This window comes from Aythya marila (assembly GCF_965140915.1).
Source record: "Aythya marila genome assembly, chromosome: 3".
NCBI lineage: Eukaryota > Metazoa > Chordata > Aves > Anseriformes > Anatidae > Aythya > Aythya marila.
Window position 1 is genome coordinate 82,380,528 of NC_139044.1, and position 21,829 is coordinate 82,402,356.

The 21,829-nt window shown below is 36.9% G+C and overlaps 1 protein-coding gene across 11 annotated transcripts in view; it reads left to right on the top strand.

Annotated features, from left to right (window-relative positions):
* The window catches only part of EYA4 (EYA transcriptional coactivator and phosphatase 4), a 156,982-nt gene that overhangs the window by 81,168 nt on the left and 53,985 nt on the right, over positions 1 to 21,829 (top strand). For 10 of the 11 annotated variants that reach the window (XM_082756833.1, XM_082756834.1, XM_082756829.1 and 7 more), the window contains one exon: positions 407 to 456. In XM_082756833.1, the coding sequence (XP_082612959.1) occupies positions 407 to 456 (50 nt within the window). Of the gene's footprint in view, positions 1 to 406; positions 457 to 10,952; positions 11,012 to 21,829 lie in introns of those variants that run through there. The other variant, XM_082756839.1, reaches the window with a different exon arrangement.

The following is a 21,829-nucleotide window of genomic DNA, read 5'->3' on the forward strand; positions in this document are numbered from 1 at the left end:
TGCCCCAAAATCTAGTGTTTATTATTGTGAGCTTTAGCAGGAAACAGAAGCAGTATCAATAGGGAAAACATTTCTTTACTGAGCTGAGAACAGTATGTCTTTCTGGTTTCCAAGTGGGGAACCTGGTTCTTTGCTTTCTTTGTTCCCAGTTAGGCTACTCCCAAGCTATTTTAGCTGAACATTTTACATACTAATGGAGCCTAGGGAAGTGCAGTTGGCAGCCGTTCATGGGATAATAATGAAACACACTGTTTAGTACTGCATACTGCTGCTGTAAAATGCGGGAAGTATTTTATAGAGATCATGGTGAGCAGAGCTGCATCCACTTTAAGCAATGTGTGTGAACGGTAAGCTAGGAAGTTGTGTTTCAAGTGAGAGTAACTGTGGAAATCCTTTGCTTTTGCAGGTAAAGAAAACGTGTACAGAATCAGATGTGTCAGAGCCTCCGAACACCAGGTACGGTAACGAAAAGCAAGTGCTGACTGCCTGCAGCTTGGTGGTGCAGCATGATACAGAGCTGAGCGGCAGATACATAGCACTGTGTGCGAGAGACCTGCTTTGCAAAGAGTGAAGGACTAGGTTAATTTTAAGTGCTTTTTGCTCTAGAAGGTTTTCCCTCAGTTTGAGATGATGATTAGCATCACGATTGATAAGTATAAATTGTGCCATAATGCTGAATTATGATTCTCGATTTAAAAGAAAATCCTAAGAAATATCATAAAGAAATCCATGTAATCAAATTTCTTTTATTTTTTTCTTATTTTGTCCCTTTTCTGAGAAACCTGATGTTTACTAGTAATACAGTTTATTTTCTGTGTGGGCAGTTCTGTCTTAATTTGTGAAAATTTACCTTTATCAAAACTTTTTTTTTTTTTTTTCACTTCCAAAAAGCATGGCACTGTGTTTATAAGTTAGGAAGAAGCCATGTATTCTTTAAAATGAAACATTTCAGACACTGTCTTTTCTAATTTCATGTATATGGGGAACAGGAGATGCATTTAATTTCTATGTTTTGCACGTGGAGGTACAAGCAGGTGAAGTAGCAATCATTTTAGGTTTGTGTATTTCTGTTAATTTGTAAACTGTTGAGCCACAGTGGGTGATTTTCTTAAGATTTGGTGGTTTGCAGTGCTTTTTGACTATCTTTGTCTTGCTTCTCTATAGAACTATTTAATTTTCACAAAAATTGCAATCATGCTAACATTGTGATTAAAACTCAGAAAAGCTAAGTAATTCAAGGTTTGCCAAATCCCATCCTCAGCTTTGTGTCACTGTTGCAGCAGCATCCTCTGGGAGCTGGGGGCCACATGTAATGTTAAAGTCCAATGTAGTATCTGTGGCTTGAGCTATGCAGTGCACTGTCTGAGTTTCTTTGATTAGCTTCTCGAGTCCCTTATGAATACATCCTTGTCTTTCATTTAGTTCGGTAAGAGCTGAATGTATATAAGGGAATATAAAATTCAATGTTCTGATACGCTTCCAGTGAAATCAGTAGTAGTTTTGCATACTCTGGAGCATATTTTGTCCTTTGGTTCTCATTTAATAACTTATAAATGAAAAATGTATCTGCTGTCCAGCTGCTTTGGTTTAAATTTTGTTATAAAGATCAAGCTCTATCCAAGAACTTTGATGGCATCACAAATCTCCACTTATCACAATACTTGTGCATGGATGTAATTTTAAAGAAGACTGTTATATCTCTAACATTTAAAATTATGAAGAATCCATGGATGTTGTTTCATCAGACTATGAATTGCAACAAGCTTGAGGATCCAGGATATAGCATACTCTCATTATCTCTGCACATTGGGAAATTTCTTAAGAATTGTAATTAAATTCTTCATACCTGGTGTGAGGAACAGAAAACCTTTTTTCTACCAAGTGTAAGAGGGAAACCATGTTACCATGTTACAAATAGTCGAATTGGAGGAGAAATCAGGTAGTTTTTTTTTGTTTGTTTTTTAATGAGGAAAACCCAAAATACTTTTCATTTGGAGCTCCAAGGTCTCAGTTTGAGGATATATCAGAAACAGTCGAAATTAACGTTCCTGACCTGTGTGTGTAATGCTGTGTATACAGCCTGCAGCAAACATTTTTTGTCAGATCTCGATCCGCGGTGGGACTTGGGTCTTCCAAGGGAGTCTCTGACAGCCTTTGACTGCAGCAGCGCTAGGGGGCACCGCACAGCACATAACACTTGAAAGCCTGGAGCAAGGTAATACTTCTCTAAACAAGTCTTAAGTGAAAACATTGCACATAAAATGAAACATCAGCATAAAAATGAATGCTGGAGACACACAGCCTTACAGAATAGCTCCTGGCTTGGGACCTAAGGCCAATATCATTCATTTATTTAGCTAGCTTTATAGTGTGTTGGTTTTGGATTTGAAACTATTACAATAAATGCAGATGGAAAGTGTTTTTACAGTAGGGAAGTAATTAAACTGGGTGTGGGAACTTTGTCAGGAGAATTCTTGGAGTGACATGTATGTATCAGCAGATTCTTTGTCTTGCTTGGCCTTGGTTCGTCTTTTAGAAAGAAACATTCAAACTGCAGATGTAACTAGTAAATTCCCTTCAGGAAAAAAAAAAGAAAAAAAAAAAAAACACCTATGAAGCATATCAAAAATGCTTCCTAGAAGTATCCAGTTATATAGACAATAAAAGTCAACTGTCACCAGTGTTGTTTTTTTAATACAAAAATGGTTATTATCTCCACAGATAAACTGCAGACACACACAGGTAACTGTGGTTAAGAACTGAAGTCATGGTGGGTAGGCATCCACAGCATTATAAACACACAAAAAGCCATGCATGGATCTTCTGTATCTCTGTCACAAATTGTAACTCACAAATTACTTCTACAAATTCTGTCTAGGTCTCTTGAGGGTTATTTTGCAAACCCCTTCCAAGCCCCTATGAGCTGTTTGTAAATACCTTTCTCAGATTGTTTACGCATTAATAAAATCAAATAAATAATCAAATTCACCCTGCATGTCTAAGTAGCTGTCTAGTTGGGCAAAATTATTATATCTTCCTGGAGCCAGAAAGGTTGGGACTTTCTGGCTATCATACTACAGGACTGACAAGACAGAAGCGACATGCATGGGTGACAACTCCATCACTCTGGCCATGTATAAAATTCACTAGTGAGATTAGGAAAAGTTCAGAGCCTATAAACACACATTGCTTTTAATTGTCTTACATACTAGGTATAAATGGTACTGATCCCCTAAATATGCTGAACAGCTCCTACATTTTATTTAATATTATATAAGAAACACTGAAAACTAGTGCAATGCATGGAAGTTAACTTGTTTGCAGTTGTTATAGCTCCATTTTTACATAGATAATCAGAGAAGTGTTTTTAATATTAATAATCAAGTATTTTGTTGCCCTAAAACTTGTAAGCTACAATTACAGCCTCGTACCTCAAGATATTCCTATGAAAATGAGTTAAACACTAGAATATACGTGAAGTCCGGTAAAATGGTAAATACTGTGTCCCATTCTCCATTTCACTGTCAGCTACAACACATTGGTTTTGGCTATACAACCCAGGGCAGCATCTTTCTTTGTGACAACAGACTGCTTGATGAACATGTCACTGCTAGCCCAAAGTCCTTCCCTTCCCCTTTCTATCTCCCTTCTCCTTCCTACCAGTCCTGTCAGAAATTCTACTTTAAGATCAAGGTCACATTACAAACTGAGATCTGGCCAAAGATATCTAGTTTGCTGGGTTATAAAATCAAATAGAGAGGGGAGGAAGAGGAAGTCCCTGCAAAGGGAAAATTTATCAGTCATCTGCAGCTTCCTCTTAGTCCACTGATTATAGGGCTTTTTTGCCCTTCATAGAGGATAGAAGAATCTGCAGAGGAATTAATAAGATTTTTCTGACAGATGAGACAGTTCATTTTCTTCCTGGAGAAGTAGCTATTATGTAAGTACCAGTTAGACAAAGTTTGTTCCTATGTATTGCTGAAAAGCAAATTCACTAATGATGATTACTGGTGAATCACATCCACAGAGACACAGTTGCCAGATAAATAGGCTGTCCGAAAAAAACAGGATTTTTGCATGTTTAAAAAACGCCAATATTTCAAATTAATGTGGGTTTCAGTGAGGCTTTCAGCATAGATTGCAGCTGTTCTGGCCTTCATAGATGATTGCTGTTCTGGCCTTCCACACCCGCCTTTTTAAAAGTGCACCACATTGTAAGATTTAAAAGATATGCATTCCTTTTTCTGTTCCTTCATCCTAAAAGTCTCTTTCAACCCCCCTGAATGAGAAATGGACTTTTATATTTTTTCATTGTTCGCATTTGGATACCTAGTTCTGTTTTTGTTTTGTGAAGATACAGTGCTAAGGATATAGCACATACATGTCCATAAACAATTACTGTTGTTAATGCATTAACAAGTAAATAGATGATATTGGATAACAGTAAGAGCTACCACAGTTTTCACATTGCATCCATGAGACAAAGGCTTCATTCCCCTGTAACTTGGGACAAACTGTACAAATACAGTTTTCATGATATTTGCTATACCAGAGCCATGCTAACACTGAGTGCATTACCTAAAAGGGTTTCCATGGGCATCAGTGCATTTAACAAAAGTAAAAAGGAAAATTATATGTATCTCCTACACCTTATTCTGGACAACCAGATCATCAAAAGTGTTTCATTTATAACAATTTGAGCTGTGTAAAACACAACCTGAAATTTTACTTACGCTAATTTATCCAACAGAACCTTCACATTCTTAGTTCAGGTTTGATGGCTGATTGGAATTAAATAATCCAACCCAAACTATTCTATGATACCTTGCACTTATCTGTATTTACCAGGTCTAATAACTTCTCAACCCAAATACAAGAAGAACAGGTCATCTGATGGGTTCTGTGACAGAAGCTGTTGTGCCTTTCCCATGGTCATTTGAGCACACCCAATCATTTGTTTACCAGTTTGTAGGAGTGTGAGACCAGCAGTACCTTTCAATTTATTTGCAGCTCAGAAGATGAACAATAAATGTTTATTATTACATAGTGAAGAGGACCTTTATGCCAAGCAATAAAAGCTACCAACAGCTATGGAAATTGCCATTAATGTAACAGCAATTAAAACAGAAAAAAATATATATATTGGTTGTTCAGTAAGAAGGGAATGAGCTCAGACTCTCAAGTTTTCTGATCTGTTGTTTAGCTAAATGCGCTCCTACATTTAATTCTCATCTGTCTTAAAAGTTTTCATTAGAAGGTAGCGAATTGTTGTTTACGAGACAAATGTAGCTTATTTAAGCTAGAGGCTAACTGAAGCACTTTTCAGAGTCAGGAGCAGTGTAGCACCACTGTATCTCACACTTAATAATCTGTAGATCATGGTGACGTGATAAATGGGCTTCATCTGAGGAAATGAGATATTGGCATGACAGTTTAATTTAGACTCCTAAGGTCACATTCACCTCATAGTGAAGTAGATGTGTAGAAGATGCTTCTGAGATGCTATTTATTTGAACCACTTCTCTCTATGGACAATGTATTCCTCTTTTCCTGAGTATCCATGCAGACTCTACCAGCAATTACTTGCTCCACTGCTGATTTAGCATAAGACTAGCTAGATACACCAATGAAAGCATTTATTTGATTGTTCATATTCTGCTGTTCTGCAAAACAGTTCAGTTCCACAAGGGAATCCATGCAAAAAGAAAATTTTATTTAGCCAGAAAAAAAAAAAATGGCGCTTAATGCTTTGTTACTGGCTGCTAGTATTTCTTGGGTTTGGGGCAAACTATAAGGAGGAACAGATACAGCAACATGAATTTGCTAGGAAAAGGCAGAATAAATAAAGCTAAAATTGAAAGACTGCCACAAGTAATTTTAGGAATTGGAAGAAAAAAATTCAGTCAACAGGAGGTACAGTATGTGATTGTCAGAATATCACATTCATGTCAGTGAGTTCTCTATAGTTATAAACATTTCACCTAAGAGAAACATTTGGCAGGATCCAGCGCAGACTTCTCAGTTAAGACAGTGGCTGGCAAAAAATGTTTCAAAATTTTCCAATTTTAAAATAACTACATTGTGGAATAAGATTTCTTATAAAGGCTGCATTCTGGGACACACAGGCATAACTTGCAGTCAAGAGAATGTTTTACACAAATCTGTTACTTATTAAAGGTTTGGTGCACATATTTAGTCTGCATGCCACTTCAGCAGTTTGAGTCAATCAAAGTAATACAGTTAGCAAGATGACAGCGCAGATACACGTAATTGTAACATACAACATCCATGACCATCACACGGCACTTGCAACAAGTATGTTGTCTTGCTATGTGTGTTGTATGTTTTTCAGGCATGTAGTTTGCAGGCAGAACAAGTCTTTCCTATTTTTGGAGCAGTCTGTGTGGTGTCTCTTTGCCTGCTGTACCCTGATGTTCTCATGCGTTAACTTTAGAAATTTGGTCTTCTGATTACCCAGAGCCTACTGAAGCTGGTCACTGTCTGCCCGTTGGTTTTCATTGGCTCTGGACCAAGCCCCCAAAGAGTTCTAAAAATATATATGATATGTTTACAGAAATTGCAATAATCTATTTAGAGTACAAACACATGGTAACTGATGACATCACAGAGAAGTATTGGAATGGTTTATATTAACAGATCTCTGTGGTTTTAACAATAAAATTAATGTATTTTTGTATTTTTTATATTTTTCCTCTGTTATAAATTCCTGTGTGGTTTTGTTTTTTTGTCGTTGTTGTTGTAGTTGTTGTTGTTGCTAAAATCAGGCATAACATATTTTCTATTATATTACAAATAATTTCTTTGTGTGATGCCAAGCCAGATCATGTCAGTATCAAGACTTCCACTAACCTGAATCGGTTGTGGGTCAGACTTTGAAACAAGCAAAAGCAAGAAGAAAAAACAAGAAGTTTTGAACAGTTACTGGAAACTTACATAACCTTTAAAAAAAAAAAAAAAAAAAAAAAGACTAGGATAAACAAGATTTTGACAGAGGTGTTAGTAGAAGTAATAATTTGGAAATTGTTTAGTTACTCTTATGTGCAATTGCATAGAATTTTTGTCTAACACCACATATTATGAAGGTAAGTGCTTTCTAGTATGCATTTGTGCTACTAGAATGCAAGAACCAACCACTGCTAATAATTTTAAACCTATACAAAAAACTGAAAGAAAAATAGTACATCTGGAAATTAAAAAGTTCTCCAAGAAAGAAAGAAACACATTTTAATAGCTCTGAGTTTATTTTTATGTTGATTGGACTGTGTCTTATTAATGAGATAGAGTAAATAATGCAAAATACTGATCAACTACATGCTGGATTGTACTAATGTAAACTAGAAGTATTTATTTATTTTCTGTTCCCTTAAAAAGATGCTGTCATTCCTGCTCTCTAAAGTGTATTTTGAAAATAGTTAAAATCCCTTTGAATGCTGTCTAACTATCTATACTTCAGTGTTTCAAGAAATAGTTGCTATTTTCTATATATATGCACTGTATATGACCTTTGACCTTATGTCTTATATATCTTATCTATCTTAAGTACATGTCCTAAACATAAGACTGTTAAGCCATTTCACTTGGTAAAAATATTGCATATTTCTTGGAGTGGGGATCTCATCCAAGGTATCCTATAACCAGCAGACATAAATCAAGTCCCTTTTGCTATCCCATACTGATCTGTGTGAAAATTTTCTGCCATCTTGAGTAGTTAGTAGTTTACAGACTACTACTATATATGAATGATAACAATGACTCCCAGGATATTGCTGTGTCCACATCTCTGTGTCCACATCTCTTCTATGTGCCCTATAAGAGGCAACAAGTTTCCATGTGTGAATGTTTCTGGTTAATTGTGAGGAGGTCTACATGTAGAACGACCCCATGTAATTGTATAATTAATAGTTTTAATTGTGACTTCCAAAGTGCTTTGTGATTTCTGAGTCAGCTCCAGCAGCACAAGTTATTTAGCAGACCCCAGTCATGAAACCCCTTCACACATGCTGAGCTACTGTTGGATGGCTTTCTGCCATCCCAGACAGGGGGATTGTGAGTGCCCTTCAACTGAAATGCAAGCCGGTTCTCTGTGTGAGGGCTGGGAAAGGTTTGCAGAAATGAAGTTCTAAAGCTGTGTCAATGACTAAGTATTAATGGCGGTTAAGTATGAAGAAAACCTGCAACAACTAAACATGAAAAAGAACAGCTGAAGAAATGAAAAGATTGCAACAACATTTTCCAAAATTTCATATATAAGAAGTAGACACAAAAAACCTCACTCACAGTACTAACTTTTGACTGGGGATGGCAACCTATAAGCAGTACCTAAAAGCATATAAACAAATGTAATATGAATTTTATTATCAGAGTTTTTCAAGCACATTGAAATACTCAATATAATCTCTTAGTCATTACTGTAGAACAATGTGGTAGCAGCACAGGTACAACAGTGCACAGGGCAGCTCTCCCAATGCTATCTTCTCTCCCTTTTATACACGGGTGCTGTTGCAATGTAAGTTGGGCAACTCCAGCAGCTAATTCCATGAGAGAGAAATTATAATACATGTTTTACTGCCTTTACTACTGAATAAACAGGTGACACAATGTGATGTACATGGAGACGGCAGGAGTTAAAATTTAAGTCCATTTGCAAGGCTGTTGTCACTCTCCATCATCAGCTTTCTGTATCTGGAGGTGCAGGTGCACAGAGGGAGCAGGACTGAAGCAATCCCAGTGACTTAGTGTGCACCTGGTTGTTACTCATCTATTTTGGACTGAGCAGGTACCAGTGTGGGTGGTGGGCTAGTGTCCTCCCCACCTGCAAATGACACAATTTGCTTCTCTTAAATCATGGTGTGGATACTGGCAGCCCAACATACAGCCTGAGCTGTCACCAGCTGCATAGACTGGTATTTAAGTTCACTTTTCTGCCTGTTCTTCATGTTGTGTTATTAGCTCAGGCAGTGTGCGTTAGCTCACCACCAGGCGTTCTTGTTTGCCAGCCGTTCCGAGGTGACAGTCTGGCAGTCACTGGTAGGCTGAAATTAGTTTCTGTGTAAAGTGAGTATATTGCTGCTCTGCAAAACGAGGTGCTTTGTGCCCCGAGGTGAGGTCCAAGGGTTTGGCCTCTAAAAGTAAGCATTCATTACACTTCCCTTTCCCTCTCTGTTATCCCCCCACCCCTGCTCATTGTGACCAGTTTAGACTGAATTTGTTGATCTGCAAAGTCATAGTACTTTTTCATACAAAGTCTACTTGAATTTCAGAGAGTTGGAAAACAAGTACATATATTTCTGAGTTAAAGAATATATTAATCAGAACTGAATATTTTTGAGTCTTGGCATAGGGGAAATACTGGTTTTGAGTGAAAAAATATAAGCTGAGATTATGCCTGCAAGTGTGTTTACTTAAACCAATAGTTTTACAGATTTTTTCCTAAAATTCAACTGGATTTCAAGACATAAAATGACAGTGTTGGTTCTTCAAGTTCAGCACATTTAATCACAATGAGAAGGGGCTCTCTTTCTTTCTTTTTTTCTTTCTCCATAGTCTATTTTTTGCTGTCATATCACATTACAGCAGCACACAGGAGAGCTAATTCAAATTCTGTTCCAGCTTCTTTGACCTCTTAGATAATCCAAATATATTTTACCAGTGGTGAGCCTGAATAATAAAAGTATTTGGTTCCACCTACTTTACATTTCAAATCCAGATGAATAAGCTCCTAGAAGAATGCAATATTAAAAAATTGTCCAGTTAGATCCAAATTCCCTATTCAGAGATTGTTACACGTTGCTGTTTAAAAGAACTGCTTTTTTTTTTTTTTCTCAAATATTTTCAGGTGTAATTCATTGGCTAGATATTTCACATGTTCAGATATATTTTAAATATCATCTGTCAATCTATGTGTTCTGTAAGTACTTAACTTACACCATGCAGTTAGTATGTTGTGCTAGTATTTAGCACACTGAAAATCACCTCTTTGCCATCTTGCCAGACCCTGATCAGTCATTAGGAAAAAAGAAAAAAAAAAAAAAAAAAAAGGTAAGAAATGAGTAGAATGACCTGCAAAAAAATCATAGATAAAGACCACAACGAAATAAAGTAAATGCAAGTTTGCTTTCTGTTTTCTAACATCTGCATGTTATACACATGACTTGTATGCATGTTCAGAATGTTTTCCTTTTAATATTTCAGACTTGGTCTCATCTATTTATTTTAAGGTAGCCTAATTCCTGTGCTTCAGTTCTCTTTACAAAGAGTTTAGGCTGAGTACCAGTCATCATTGTCCCCCTCTGGGAACAGAAGTCAGAGGATCCAGATGACAAGGAGGGAAAAAGACTCCTCCATAAGCAGCATCTGGCCCTTTGGCAGATTTGTCAAGCACTTCTGCTAATGGGTTTGGATTTGCCCAGGGGTCTTTTATGTGGTTACATTGCAGATGGTCTGTCTGTTCTATCTTCTCCTTTTGAATGCTTTTATTTAAAAAAAATATATATAAAAAAAAAAAGGAAAGAAAAGAAAGAAAGAAAAAACGTAAAAAAACTTTCATCTGATCCTTAGAATTTACACACTCCTTTCCAACTGATAAGATTCTTTATGAGTCTCATAAGATGCCTGTGCATACTCCTTTCTGTTAGAAATCTCAAAGCTTTCCATATATCCAAATGTGTGTCTTGAGTTTTGCTGGCAATTCTGGACTTAGTTCTCCAGTTTAGCTGCCAAGTGATATAATTTACTGTGATCTGAGTCTGTGTTTTTGTCAAATTTCTGTGGGATTTACTTTATGTCATTTGTAGAGCAGAGGTAAATTTACCTCCCCTTAAAGCATGAAATATTCTTGCCTTCTACTAGCCTTCCACCTTTGAAAAACTAAGTTCAAATCTGGATCTGGTTATAAGTGAAAATGAGTATGATGGTCTCAATCTAATTCATAGGGGATTCTTGTCTGCCATTTAAGAGAGGTCCAGGACTTCAGGAGCAATTCTTTGGGAAGGTATGTTGGCAGATCTATGGAAAAAAAGCATATACAGTGCCCCCAAAAAATAAAGTAATTTAATGGATTGGCTTTTTAACAGAATTATTTATTGTGCGACCTGAGCGAAGAAGAGGGCAGAAAGGGAATGCATCTTCTTTCCTGAATTTCATTTTCTTCCTATTTAAATTTACAACTGTATCTCTATGACTTTAATGTTTAAGATTTTGTATTTATTTTACTCGCTTTTCTTTGTAGAAGTAATTGGCAGGTGACTAGACATAAGATCACCTTTTATTCTTATGTTATTTCAGGGTTTTATCTTATTTTCCTTCTAATTATATGTATTAAATTCAATGGAAAAAAAATTGTGTTCTCAAATAATGTAGTGCTTTTCAAGTCTTTCTCAAAATAGTACTAAACATACTCATTCCCTTTAGGGTTTCATCATTATTATTCTATGTTTTACAACAGTAATATTTTAAAATTTACTGAGAAACAAAACATTCAGATTATAAAACGCAATCATGTTGTTATTAATGTCTCCTATTCATGTGCCTTGTATTGTTAATCTGGTCTTTAACCACTGGGCAATCTGTGCTAAGTGTGGTAACATTACAGTCTTAGCCCCAGGAAGTCTGCAGTGTAGATGTGCATGACCTTAAAAACCAAAAACACCAGAGTTTGTTTCATTATACCCTGTTTTTCCCTCAAACTTTGACAGAAGTGGGTATATTATGATTTTTAAAGGCAGGATGGAATGTCAGAAGTCATACTGAGGTCAAACCATTTGGTGTAAATTGGGCTTTTAGCAGACAGGGATATAAAGTACAGGCAAACCGGCAAACCTTTTACAGTTTGAATCAGACATGCTGTTTTTTGGTTCTGCAGGGGAGGGGGAAGGGTGAGGGAGGGAGAGGAGAGAGGAAGAGGGGAGGGCATGGGATATGGAGTAGCTGGAGCTGCTGCTGTGTCCTTGCCTCTGCCCTCTGTCTGCATGGACAGGCAGGTATCCCCTACTGCAGCTCACTTGTCAGAATCAGTCTGAGCTGAGACTGTAGGGTTCCCATTTTGCAGCTGTACCATTCTTACAGCTCCAGGGGACAATTCAGAAGGGATTATGCCCTAGAGTCTTCAGGTACATGTATTTATTGACTCCTAGAAAAATCACCTACTCCTATGGATGCCTACCTATGCAACTTGCTCTAGGGAACCTGCTTTGGCAGGAGGATTGGACCCAATGATCTCTGGAGGCCCCTTCCAATCCCTACAATTCTGTGATTCTATGATTGTGTAATTCTACCCAAATTAAAAAGGTACATAAAAACTGTGTATGCTCTTTAGATCTTAAATTATAAAGTTATAAAATGACTTAGAGAAAACAAATAGTGAAGCAAAATTAAATTTATTAATTCAATATCATTTGTAAAGGGCAACCAGCATGAGTATATTTATCAGGACGTAATATATCAGGACAAAATGAAAAGGGATGAGTGCAACGCATTCAATGTACGTTGCTATCCAGAATAGTTATCCATAGCTACACCTTATTACTTAATAGCAATGATTAAATGGTGAAGCAGTTAAAGCATCAGGCAGTCAGAAAGTTGCATATATTTATTTCATATTCTCAGCATATAATATTATTGTGACTGCAATTAGAGAAGAGAAATAATTGTTTTTGACACAAACTGTTTTAGAGCCAAACATAATGTGCTCCACATGAAGTAAGCTACAGAATTTTTGTCTTGGGAGCCAAGGTTCAGATCAGGTTTAACTTTTAAGGGGAACTTCACTGTTAAAAGTGAGACATGCTAATGTTTCCCATGTTAAGCTTGCTTGCCAGTAGCTGTCTGTATTTTATCTTTACCAAAAAAAAAAAAATAAGAGAGAAGATTCAGAATGTTTGCATTAAAATATAAAGTTTGAATTGAGCGTGAAAGTGACATGCTTTTGACAACTCTTAGTCAACAATCATAGCTCATTCTTTCTGGAGATGGATGGAGCTCTTGCAGGCCCCTGTACTGGTGGCTAATGAAATTACTTTGAAATCAGGTACAATGCTGCACACCTGAAAGACTTTCTTTCCCTTGGGCAATCCCAGACAAAGAACCATGCATTTCTATCACTAGTTTGAAATGTAACAGACCTTTCAATTCAGGGAGTCAGAGACACAACTCACCCTCTGCTGTCTTGTTATGAAAATGTGAGCTAATGTTTATATCTTGCAATCCAGGCTCCACTGAAGCCAACAACAAAATTCCCAGAAATTTTAACAGGCCTCTCATCCATGATTTCCCAATATTAGGCTTGCTTAAATATTGTTGTACATGAGTAAAATTGGCACTATTGTTATGTTGCAATTAATAATGTAGATACATACCAGGAACTGATATCTGGACCCAGATGGTCGTCTCACTGTTCCAGTTAAAGTCATGCTGTTATGCAATGAAGGATGGTGCTGTGTGTTTTCCCTGAGATGTTTTGAAATTATATGCAGTGAGCTGGGTGACTTCAAAGGCCATTTCTAACAAAAGACAGATTTGCAACAGGCTAGTAGTTGGCAGAGCTAATCATCAGTTGTCTAAGTGCGCTTTACTCTGTATATGTAAGAAATGTCTTTGTTGCCCGAATTAGACTTAAAAGCACCCAAGAAAGACTGAACGAGATCCTCCAGTTGTTCAGGTGGTTGCCTGTTCCTCTGGGTCTGGTCACCTGCTGGAGATGCAGGAAAAGTCGAAGTTCCTCTGACCAGTTGTGCTACAGAAGTGGTGGTGTGGGAGAAAAGGCCGCAGGCTTGCTGGTTGTGTTAGCCATCTCCACAGAAGTGTTTGTTATTTGTTTATGACACAGATCATCATGTTGTAAGAACCACAGGGTCCATAAGCGCTGATCACATCTGGAAGTGATCAGAAGTGCAAAAGGGAGCTGCTGGGTGAACTACTCTTTGAAAATGTGTCCCTGTGATCCAAAGACCGGTATTTAGACCTTACGTATCTGTAAACTGGTAGTCTGTATTTCATGTAAGTTCAATATTTGACAGCTCCCTGTGGAACTGCAGTGTCATTATCACTTTTGATTTATTTAAATGCTCACATAATGACTTCAAAAACTACTTTAGTCACATTTTTTAATCAGTAGGTTAATCATGGGTTTAACCTCCTGTGTACCTTCCTGTATTTTCTGTTCACACTGGGACTAGAAGTCTGTAACCCAGCCTGTGGACTGTATGGCAAAGCTCATGGCAGGGTGTTAAAACATGTCCATGCATGAGCCAAGACTATGGCAAGGGAGCATTTGTGCCATGAAATTGTTAGGACTGTGCTAGGTATGTACCAGTGGGTCCAGAGTGGGACAGGTTGTATGCAGACCAAGAAAGTTTCTCTCTTTACCCTTCTCTCAGCTACTCCTCCTCAGGTAGCCGTAAGTCAGAGAACGGCCTCTGGTTCACTCTGACTACTGGTTGAGGTGACCTCTGCCTGGATCCTGGAGTTAGATTTTCTCCTACCATCTACCTTTTTCAAGGAGAAAATAGGAAATATCTGTTCAGATGCCACATTACCTCTTGACAGAGACTTCCTTCAGAGCCTGGAGTGAATACCCTGAACTAAAAATGTATCATAACAAACCTGTGCCCATCACACCCCACAAAAGAAATCTCAGAGTCTTGGAACCAGCTGTCCAGAAGGTATCAGTCAACGTAGCTTTTCTATTTTTGTGTGAGCATCAATTTATTGCATCACAATATAAGAGTTTCCCATATGAAGCTATCATCTGCCTTCATCAAATCAAACAAATCTCAGACTGCAGGCTGGGAAGGTGGAGTGGAGGGGAGCCACACAGGGAAAACTTTTCCTGTTATCTGACTTTTTAATGACAGTCTCCCTGTTTTTGTTAGTGTAGACCTGTGTTGTATAACGGAAGAAACCTCTTGAGCACAGAGAGGGTGAGCTGGAAGTTTATGCTGAAGTAAATAATTTAGTAAGGTGGATTTTTTAATTTTTAATTTATTTTTTTTTTTTTTTGTGCTACAGAGTTTTCTCAATTTTTATGTATTTATTTTAATACTTCTTGGCATTGGACAAATGGACACCATGCCCAATAGGAGAAAACAGAAGCATTTCCTATAAATTATTTCATGCTTTATCCACAAGTGGAAATCAAAGTTAATTTTGCGTTTTCTATTAATTGTGTCAAGAAAATGTTGTTGATCCCCAGCAAAGACAGAGGGGAGTGAAAAAATAATTTGTGGCTAACTCAATTCCACCAGAATAGACAGTTTTCTGTGGTTTGCTGGAAACCACATTAAATGACATTAAAATGAAGTAAAATGTCTCAGTCAATCAAGAACCAGAGAAACCGTAGTGTTTCTGACTCTCAAGCAAATAATAGTTTTCAGCAATTATGTAGCACAAAAATCTGAGCCTTCTAAACTCATTAGTATGTTTAGACATCACCAGAATAAATCTAACCTTTCCACCTTCAGTTTATTCCTCAAACACAGAAGAAGAAAGTGGTAGTTTTTCTTCTCCAGCAAAAGAAAACTTGAATTTGTAAGCAGTTGTTTTTTGTATTGTTTAGTCATATTTTTTTCACTAGATCCACTGAGAAGATATCCATATACTCCTTTTGGTAAAACAGTATCTTCTTATTACTATAGCAAAAGCCATATCCTAGATTAACAAAAGCTATGGCCTTTGGTGTTTGAAAACATGTTGAGAAAAGAAGGGAGCATGGATGTAATGAAGACAAAAAATACCTGACACCTGGCTGTAAGGAAGCACAGAGGATCCCAGAATGGCTCAGAGCCAAAAATGTAGGGTAAGAGCAGAATTGTGACTAGGGAATTGGGCAGGGGAGCTGGGGAAGAAGTGGCAGTGCTGTTAAAAGAAAAAATCTTTTTTCTCTAGCTGTAAATGTTGTCCAGAGGCATACTACAATGCTGGCCTTTGGCACTGAGCCTGTTTGCTCACAGTCTCATCCGAGCCCTCTGCACCAAGTATAGCCTAAGCACTGACATTGACTGCCTGGCAGACATCTCCTGTAAAGTAATACTGTCTACATGAGTGGGTTTGTTTTGTTTGTTGTTGTTGTTGTTTTTTCTCTTTCATTTCTTTTATTTATTTATTTATTTCTCCTAGAATTAGAGCTTAAATAGCCAAGAGAAAGAAAATAGGCATGAAAGAAAATTGAGATACAATCACAGCCAGTGCCACTTTATGCCCCAAAGGATCACCAAAGGAGTCCCATCCCCTGCGAGATAAGCAGTATGGTTAAGCAGATCTAAAAAGCTATAAAACTATAAAACAAAATTGAGTAGTTCTGATTTTTCTTCAGCTTAATGTTTCTTTGTACTAGAAGGATCCTCGTACTAAAAGGATCCTCTCTGCAGTGCCGTTACTGCAGTGCCTGGGTAGAGGTTATTTTATTGTGTGCTTGAACTCATGCAGTGGGCAAGTGCATGATAATATTCAATATGCAATGAATCATCCATGTTCATAAGAACTCTAGTACAGTCCTTATTGTACTGTTGCAATTCTATGAAGCTGAACCCCATGGTATTTTTATTATTTAACTAGGTGGTATTTATGGACATGGTAGAAATGCTAATGTTCTTCTTCTTTTCGCTGAAAATTCCTACCTGTGATACCCTTTATCTGACATTAGTTGCAGATTGACAGAGGAGAAGTATTTTTCAGAATATCAATGTTGTGGCATTCATTTTCTTCTCCCTCTTATCTTTTTAATATGGAAGTTGAAATCCTAATTGCCAGACCATGAGAAATAGAAATTATATAGCTAGAATCCACCATCCATCCCCAAATGGTTGCAAAAAGATTAGCACTTGTTTTCTGGATTGTTAAAAATAAAGAAATAAAAAAAAAAATGCAATGAAATAAAACTCTGAAGAGCATTTGCTGGTTATACATGTATTACTATAAAATGACATTTTTCACTGCTTCTTAGCACTGTATCAGACCACTTTACACATTAAGAAATGAGACTTTAAAGAGAGTGGAAAGGAGCTCTTGCTTGTGTCCGGCAGCATTATTTGTTTTTAACGCTCTGGCAGACTCCCAGAACTTGTATGCTTTTGTGAGATTGTGCCTAGAATAGCAAGAGATATGGTATTTTGGCCATCTCTTGAGCTTGAGAAGATACAAAGCAGGCTCTGATGAACCTGAGAAAACAAGAGAGACAGTCACCCCAGTGGAGCAAATTTTTCTCATCTGTTTTTCTGTTTTTTCCTTCCCTTTTACAGTGGCAAAAGTGCCATACACAAAGTAAAAGCACATGGAAAAGACAATATTAAACTTTATTTTAGTGTTAGTATAATACTTAGAAATGTTAAAATACAGAGTGAAAGGCTTGTAGGAACTAGCTCAGACTGAATGTGGAAGAGAGAGGTGCTTATGAGACATGTTCAGAACATGGCTGGAAGACCTGGAAAAAAAATCTGTGGGGAATGGAAATAACAACAGCTCACTTGTCTTCAAAACTGTATAGTTGGTCAGAGAGTTGAGCTGACAGCAGTAGGAAACAGATTTAGTCTGAACAGATCTGTTACTCAATATTTGTATTGCTTTATAAGTTAAAGTTAAATAAAGGGAAATTCCCTGTTTGTTTAATTTTAGAAGCTCCAAGGTAGCTGACATCTTAATTGGAGAAGGCTCCAGTTTTCTGTGAGAACATGTGGATATGTAAGAAATGGAGTTACAACAGGAGGGATGTAAGAAAAACAGGAAAACAACCCTTCTCCTCCTGCCCCCAACAGTGGGGTACATTTTGCTACAGTGAAATTTAGTAAAGGTTCTGCTAAAGAAAATTATGTAGAAATATTCCTTTGAAAGAATTTTGAAATAAAAAATACTTTTAAATGCCTTTTTTTCTGGTTAGTATAGAAACTAAATACAGTTATTTAATCTTAAATAGTCCTTTCAATTCACTTTTAGTTTGGATTTGTAAAATGCCCATTTAGGATGTAAAACACTTTTTTTTTTCACATTAAAATATTTTTTCTTCAATAGCTCTTTGATAAATGTTTTCATACTTTCAAAGTTCTTAGTAGAAAACAGTTTGAATTATAGTAAAATATTTTGTATATTTTGCATTTGAAAAATTATGCCATTAAAAAAAATATCTAAATATGATCTACTTGTAGAATTCATGAATAATCAATTAAATTTTGAGTTGTGGAAGAACCCAACTCTTCCTACATGTTTATTATATTTTAATTGGAAATGCAAACAGATAACAGTGTTGTAACAACTCAGAATTTATAGAAATAGATTTTAATTCTGCCAAGGAAAAGCAGTGTACTAATGTATAGGTGATTGTAATGGGGGAAGGTGGAAAAGAGAGAGTTGAGAGTTTTAAAAACAGAACCCTAGAAGCAATGCCTGAACTTGTCAAAAAAACTGTACAGAAACTATACAGAAATGGAACTGTTAAATTGAGCAACCATAATTATCCATGCTGAAAGCTTCCTATGTTAGTTTAGGTTATGATGGTCAGCTGTACTCTTCAGCATAGCAGGATGCATCACAGGTTCTGTTTAGCAGCCATTGCAAAGACAGGTGGGAAAATTTATTTCCTTGGATGCTGTTCCCTAACCCCCTACTGAACACAGGTTAACCATTGAAAAGATGTCACTTGATGCCAAGGAACAAAATGTGCTCTAACATGGCAAGCCAGTATTCATACACAGATGCAAACAACTTTCATTTGTTGCGGTTGTCTGTGTTCAGGTTGGAGTTGAAGCCCACAGGGGTCTGTCTGGGAGGCTGTTCTGTGCAAATGGGATGGTTTAGAGACTTTTCCAGTAAGCCTCTGAAACGATCCGCTAAGCATGTGAAAATACCAATTTTCAAAGACTTAAAGCGTAGCCAAAGCAGAATAAAAGACAAATCCATCTTGCCAGATTTCAGGTTTTTGCTCAGAAGCTTGGAGTCATGTTAGCAGTCTTCAAACAAACAGATGAAGAATTTAAAACATCTTGCAAAAACACTTCCTTCCAAAATATATCTTTTTATACAATTTAATGTTTTACTTAATTACTCTGAAAAGTAGTTTGAGACAATTAAAGAGTGGAAAAGCTAAAGCTCAAGCAGTTAAATTCCTGGCAGAGAAAAAAAAAAATATATATATATATATATACAGTATGTTTTTTAAAGCAGCTCTAACAATGGCTTTTTTTTTTTTTTTTAATTGAAACACACTGCCTCTTCTAAAAAAAAAAATCTTTAATAAATAACTGCATAAACTTACAAGTATTAACTGGTCCTTCAGAGATCACTCTTTTTACTTTTTTTTTTTCTTTTCTCTTTTTTAGTGCAGGAAAACACATACTGAACACAAACCTGCTTCTGATTAAGTTAGTGAAAGCAGGACTCTGATAAACATTTAGTTTGACAAAATGAATTCAAGATGTTGGAGTTATTTCATCCATTTTATTAAACATTTTTCCTGAATCCTTCATTCAATGAAAATGTAAGATTTGAGTAGGTCTATTACATCTTCCCGAGAACTTTTTAGGCTAAAGGTAAACTAAATGCATCCAGAAAGGTGAATTGAATGACATCTGTTACACAGAAGGCAATGTGCACTTGATATAAATATATCACATAGAGATATATTAAAATAATCCCCTTACTTGTTCACACAGGGTAGAGCACCCAGGATAAGCATAAATGTATAGAAGTGGTTTTGTGAAGCTTTTTATCATTTTGGATATGCTTTTTTTTAATTTATTTTTTTCTTTTTCCTTAATAGACTGCAAGTGCAAGATTTATTTTACTCATCTAAATAAAAAGTGTATTTGTAAATATACTATTTTAAAAATATTATTTTAATACTAGTTTAAAAATATATTAAAATGTGTTATTTTTAAAATAGTGTTAATTAATGAACTTGCCCTGTGTAGACTTCTATCTGCCTTTTGCTAGATGCTGACTGTAGAAAACAACTATAAGACAGTATACTTTTCTGCATAAAAGGTTTCATACTGGTGTGGGACAAAAACTATTCCTTTTATAAAATTGGTGTATGTTCTTTGATAAGCAAATGAAAATTGGTGGACTTTGTTTTCTGATTAATAAAATCTGATTGATTTGAGTGTGAAGAGTGCTTATGATGGATAGTTCTTACGTACAGTATCTGGGTAAATCAATTATTTTGGTTATGAAATGTAGCTGAAGCATTTAAATTTGTGGCTATGATAAATACCCACGTGGAAATAAATTATTGTAGTTTTCATGCTAAACAAGAAAAAAATACATGTGAACTTTTCAAGTTAGAACTACCCATTAGGTATCTCTGGGCTGATTGTACTTGAACAGGAAATCATGACACTTTAACTGCTAAGTGAGCACGTGGGGAGTATTAAACTGTATATGCAATGAAACACATTGTTTATTTTGTGTAGCATTCTCCTGCTCCCTTAAATACATACAAGATGGAAACTCACATACTTTTTTTAACCTTTAGCTGCTATCCTTGTACAGAAACTACTAAACAAAAACTGACGGAATAGTAAACCACTTGAGTTCATTTTATTTCATCTAACACTGATCACATTTCCAGTAGACAATAAATATAATGCATTGCTGACAGATGTGTGGAAATGTATATACAATTAGATGATGAAATTTGGGTCAAGGCAGTTCAAATCTCAGTTTATGCCTTTGCATTTCCGTGAGTATTGCAATAAAATTCCTACCTGCTGATGCATGACCTCCTGCAATATCAGCTTACCCTGGCTCATCCAGGCTGCTGTTGGGAAGACTGCCCTACCAATGGCATAGCAGTGCATCTCAGGCAGGATTCGAGCATTTATTGGCGTAAATGAGATCTTTTTGCCTGGTTTTGGACAAGACCTTGGTGCATTTTCCCAGCTGAGATGTAGTATTTCCTAAACTAGAAGATACTCAAGACACGAAAGCTCTAAACCTGGGCCCTGAACAGGCTAGAGAGGTGGGCCTGTACAAACCTCATGAAGTTCAACAAGGCCAAGTGCAAGGTCCTGTACCTGGACTGGAACAATCCCAAGCACAAATACAGCCTGGGCAGAGAATGGATTGAGAGTAGCCCTGAGGGTACTGGCAGATGAAAAGCTCAACATGAGCCAGCAATGTGCACTTGCAGCCCAGAAAGCCAACTGTATCCTGGGCTGCATCAAAAGCAACGTGGTCAGCAAGGTGAGGGAGGTGATTCTCCCCCTCTGTTCTGCTCTTGCGAGACCCATCTTGGAGTACTGTATTCAGCTCTGGGTTGATCCAAAGTCTGGAACACCTCTCCGGTGAAGACAGGCTGAGGGAGTTGGGTTGTTCAGACTGGAGAAGAAGAGAAGGCTCCAGGGAGACCTCATTGCAGCCATCCAGTACCTGAAGGGGGCCTACAGGAAAGCTGGGGGGGGACTCTTTGTCAGGGAGGGACTCTTTGTCAATAAATAATTAGGATGCTAGGTGTTGCATATGCAATTGGCCACTGCTCTTCCTGGCCATAATATAAAGATACAGGAGCAGTTGTGCTTATAAAACTATCCCAACTGTTCTCTTTTTAGTCCTTTCAGTCTTCTACAATTCATTTGGTCTTTACAGCTGTGTAAGACAATCTTTCTGTTGGCCTTTGTAGTATACATATGGTAAATGGTTCTCCTATTGCAGATGGGCTGGCAACTTTGCTTATACATAGAAAAAAGGCTTCTTTGGGGAAAAAATCTGAGTAATTAATTTAGAATTGAAGCAAGGAAAAGGCAAGCACACACTGCAAATTATATTGCTATTACCAGTCTAACAAGAAACACTCCTTGTCTGCTTTGTCTGAGAAAGGCAGATCTGT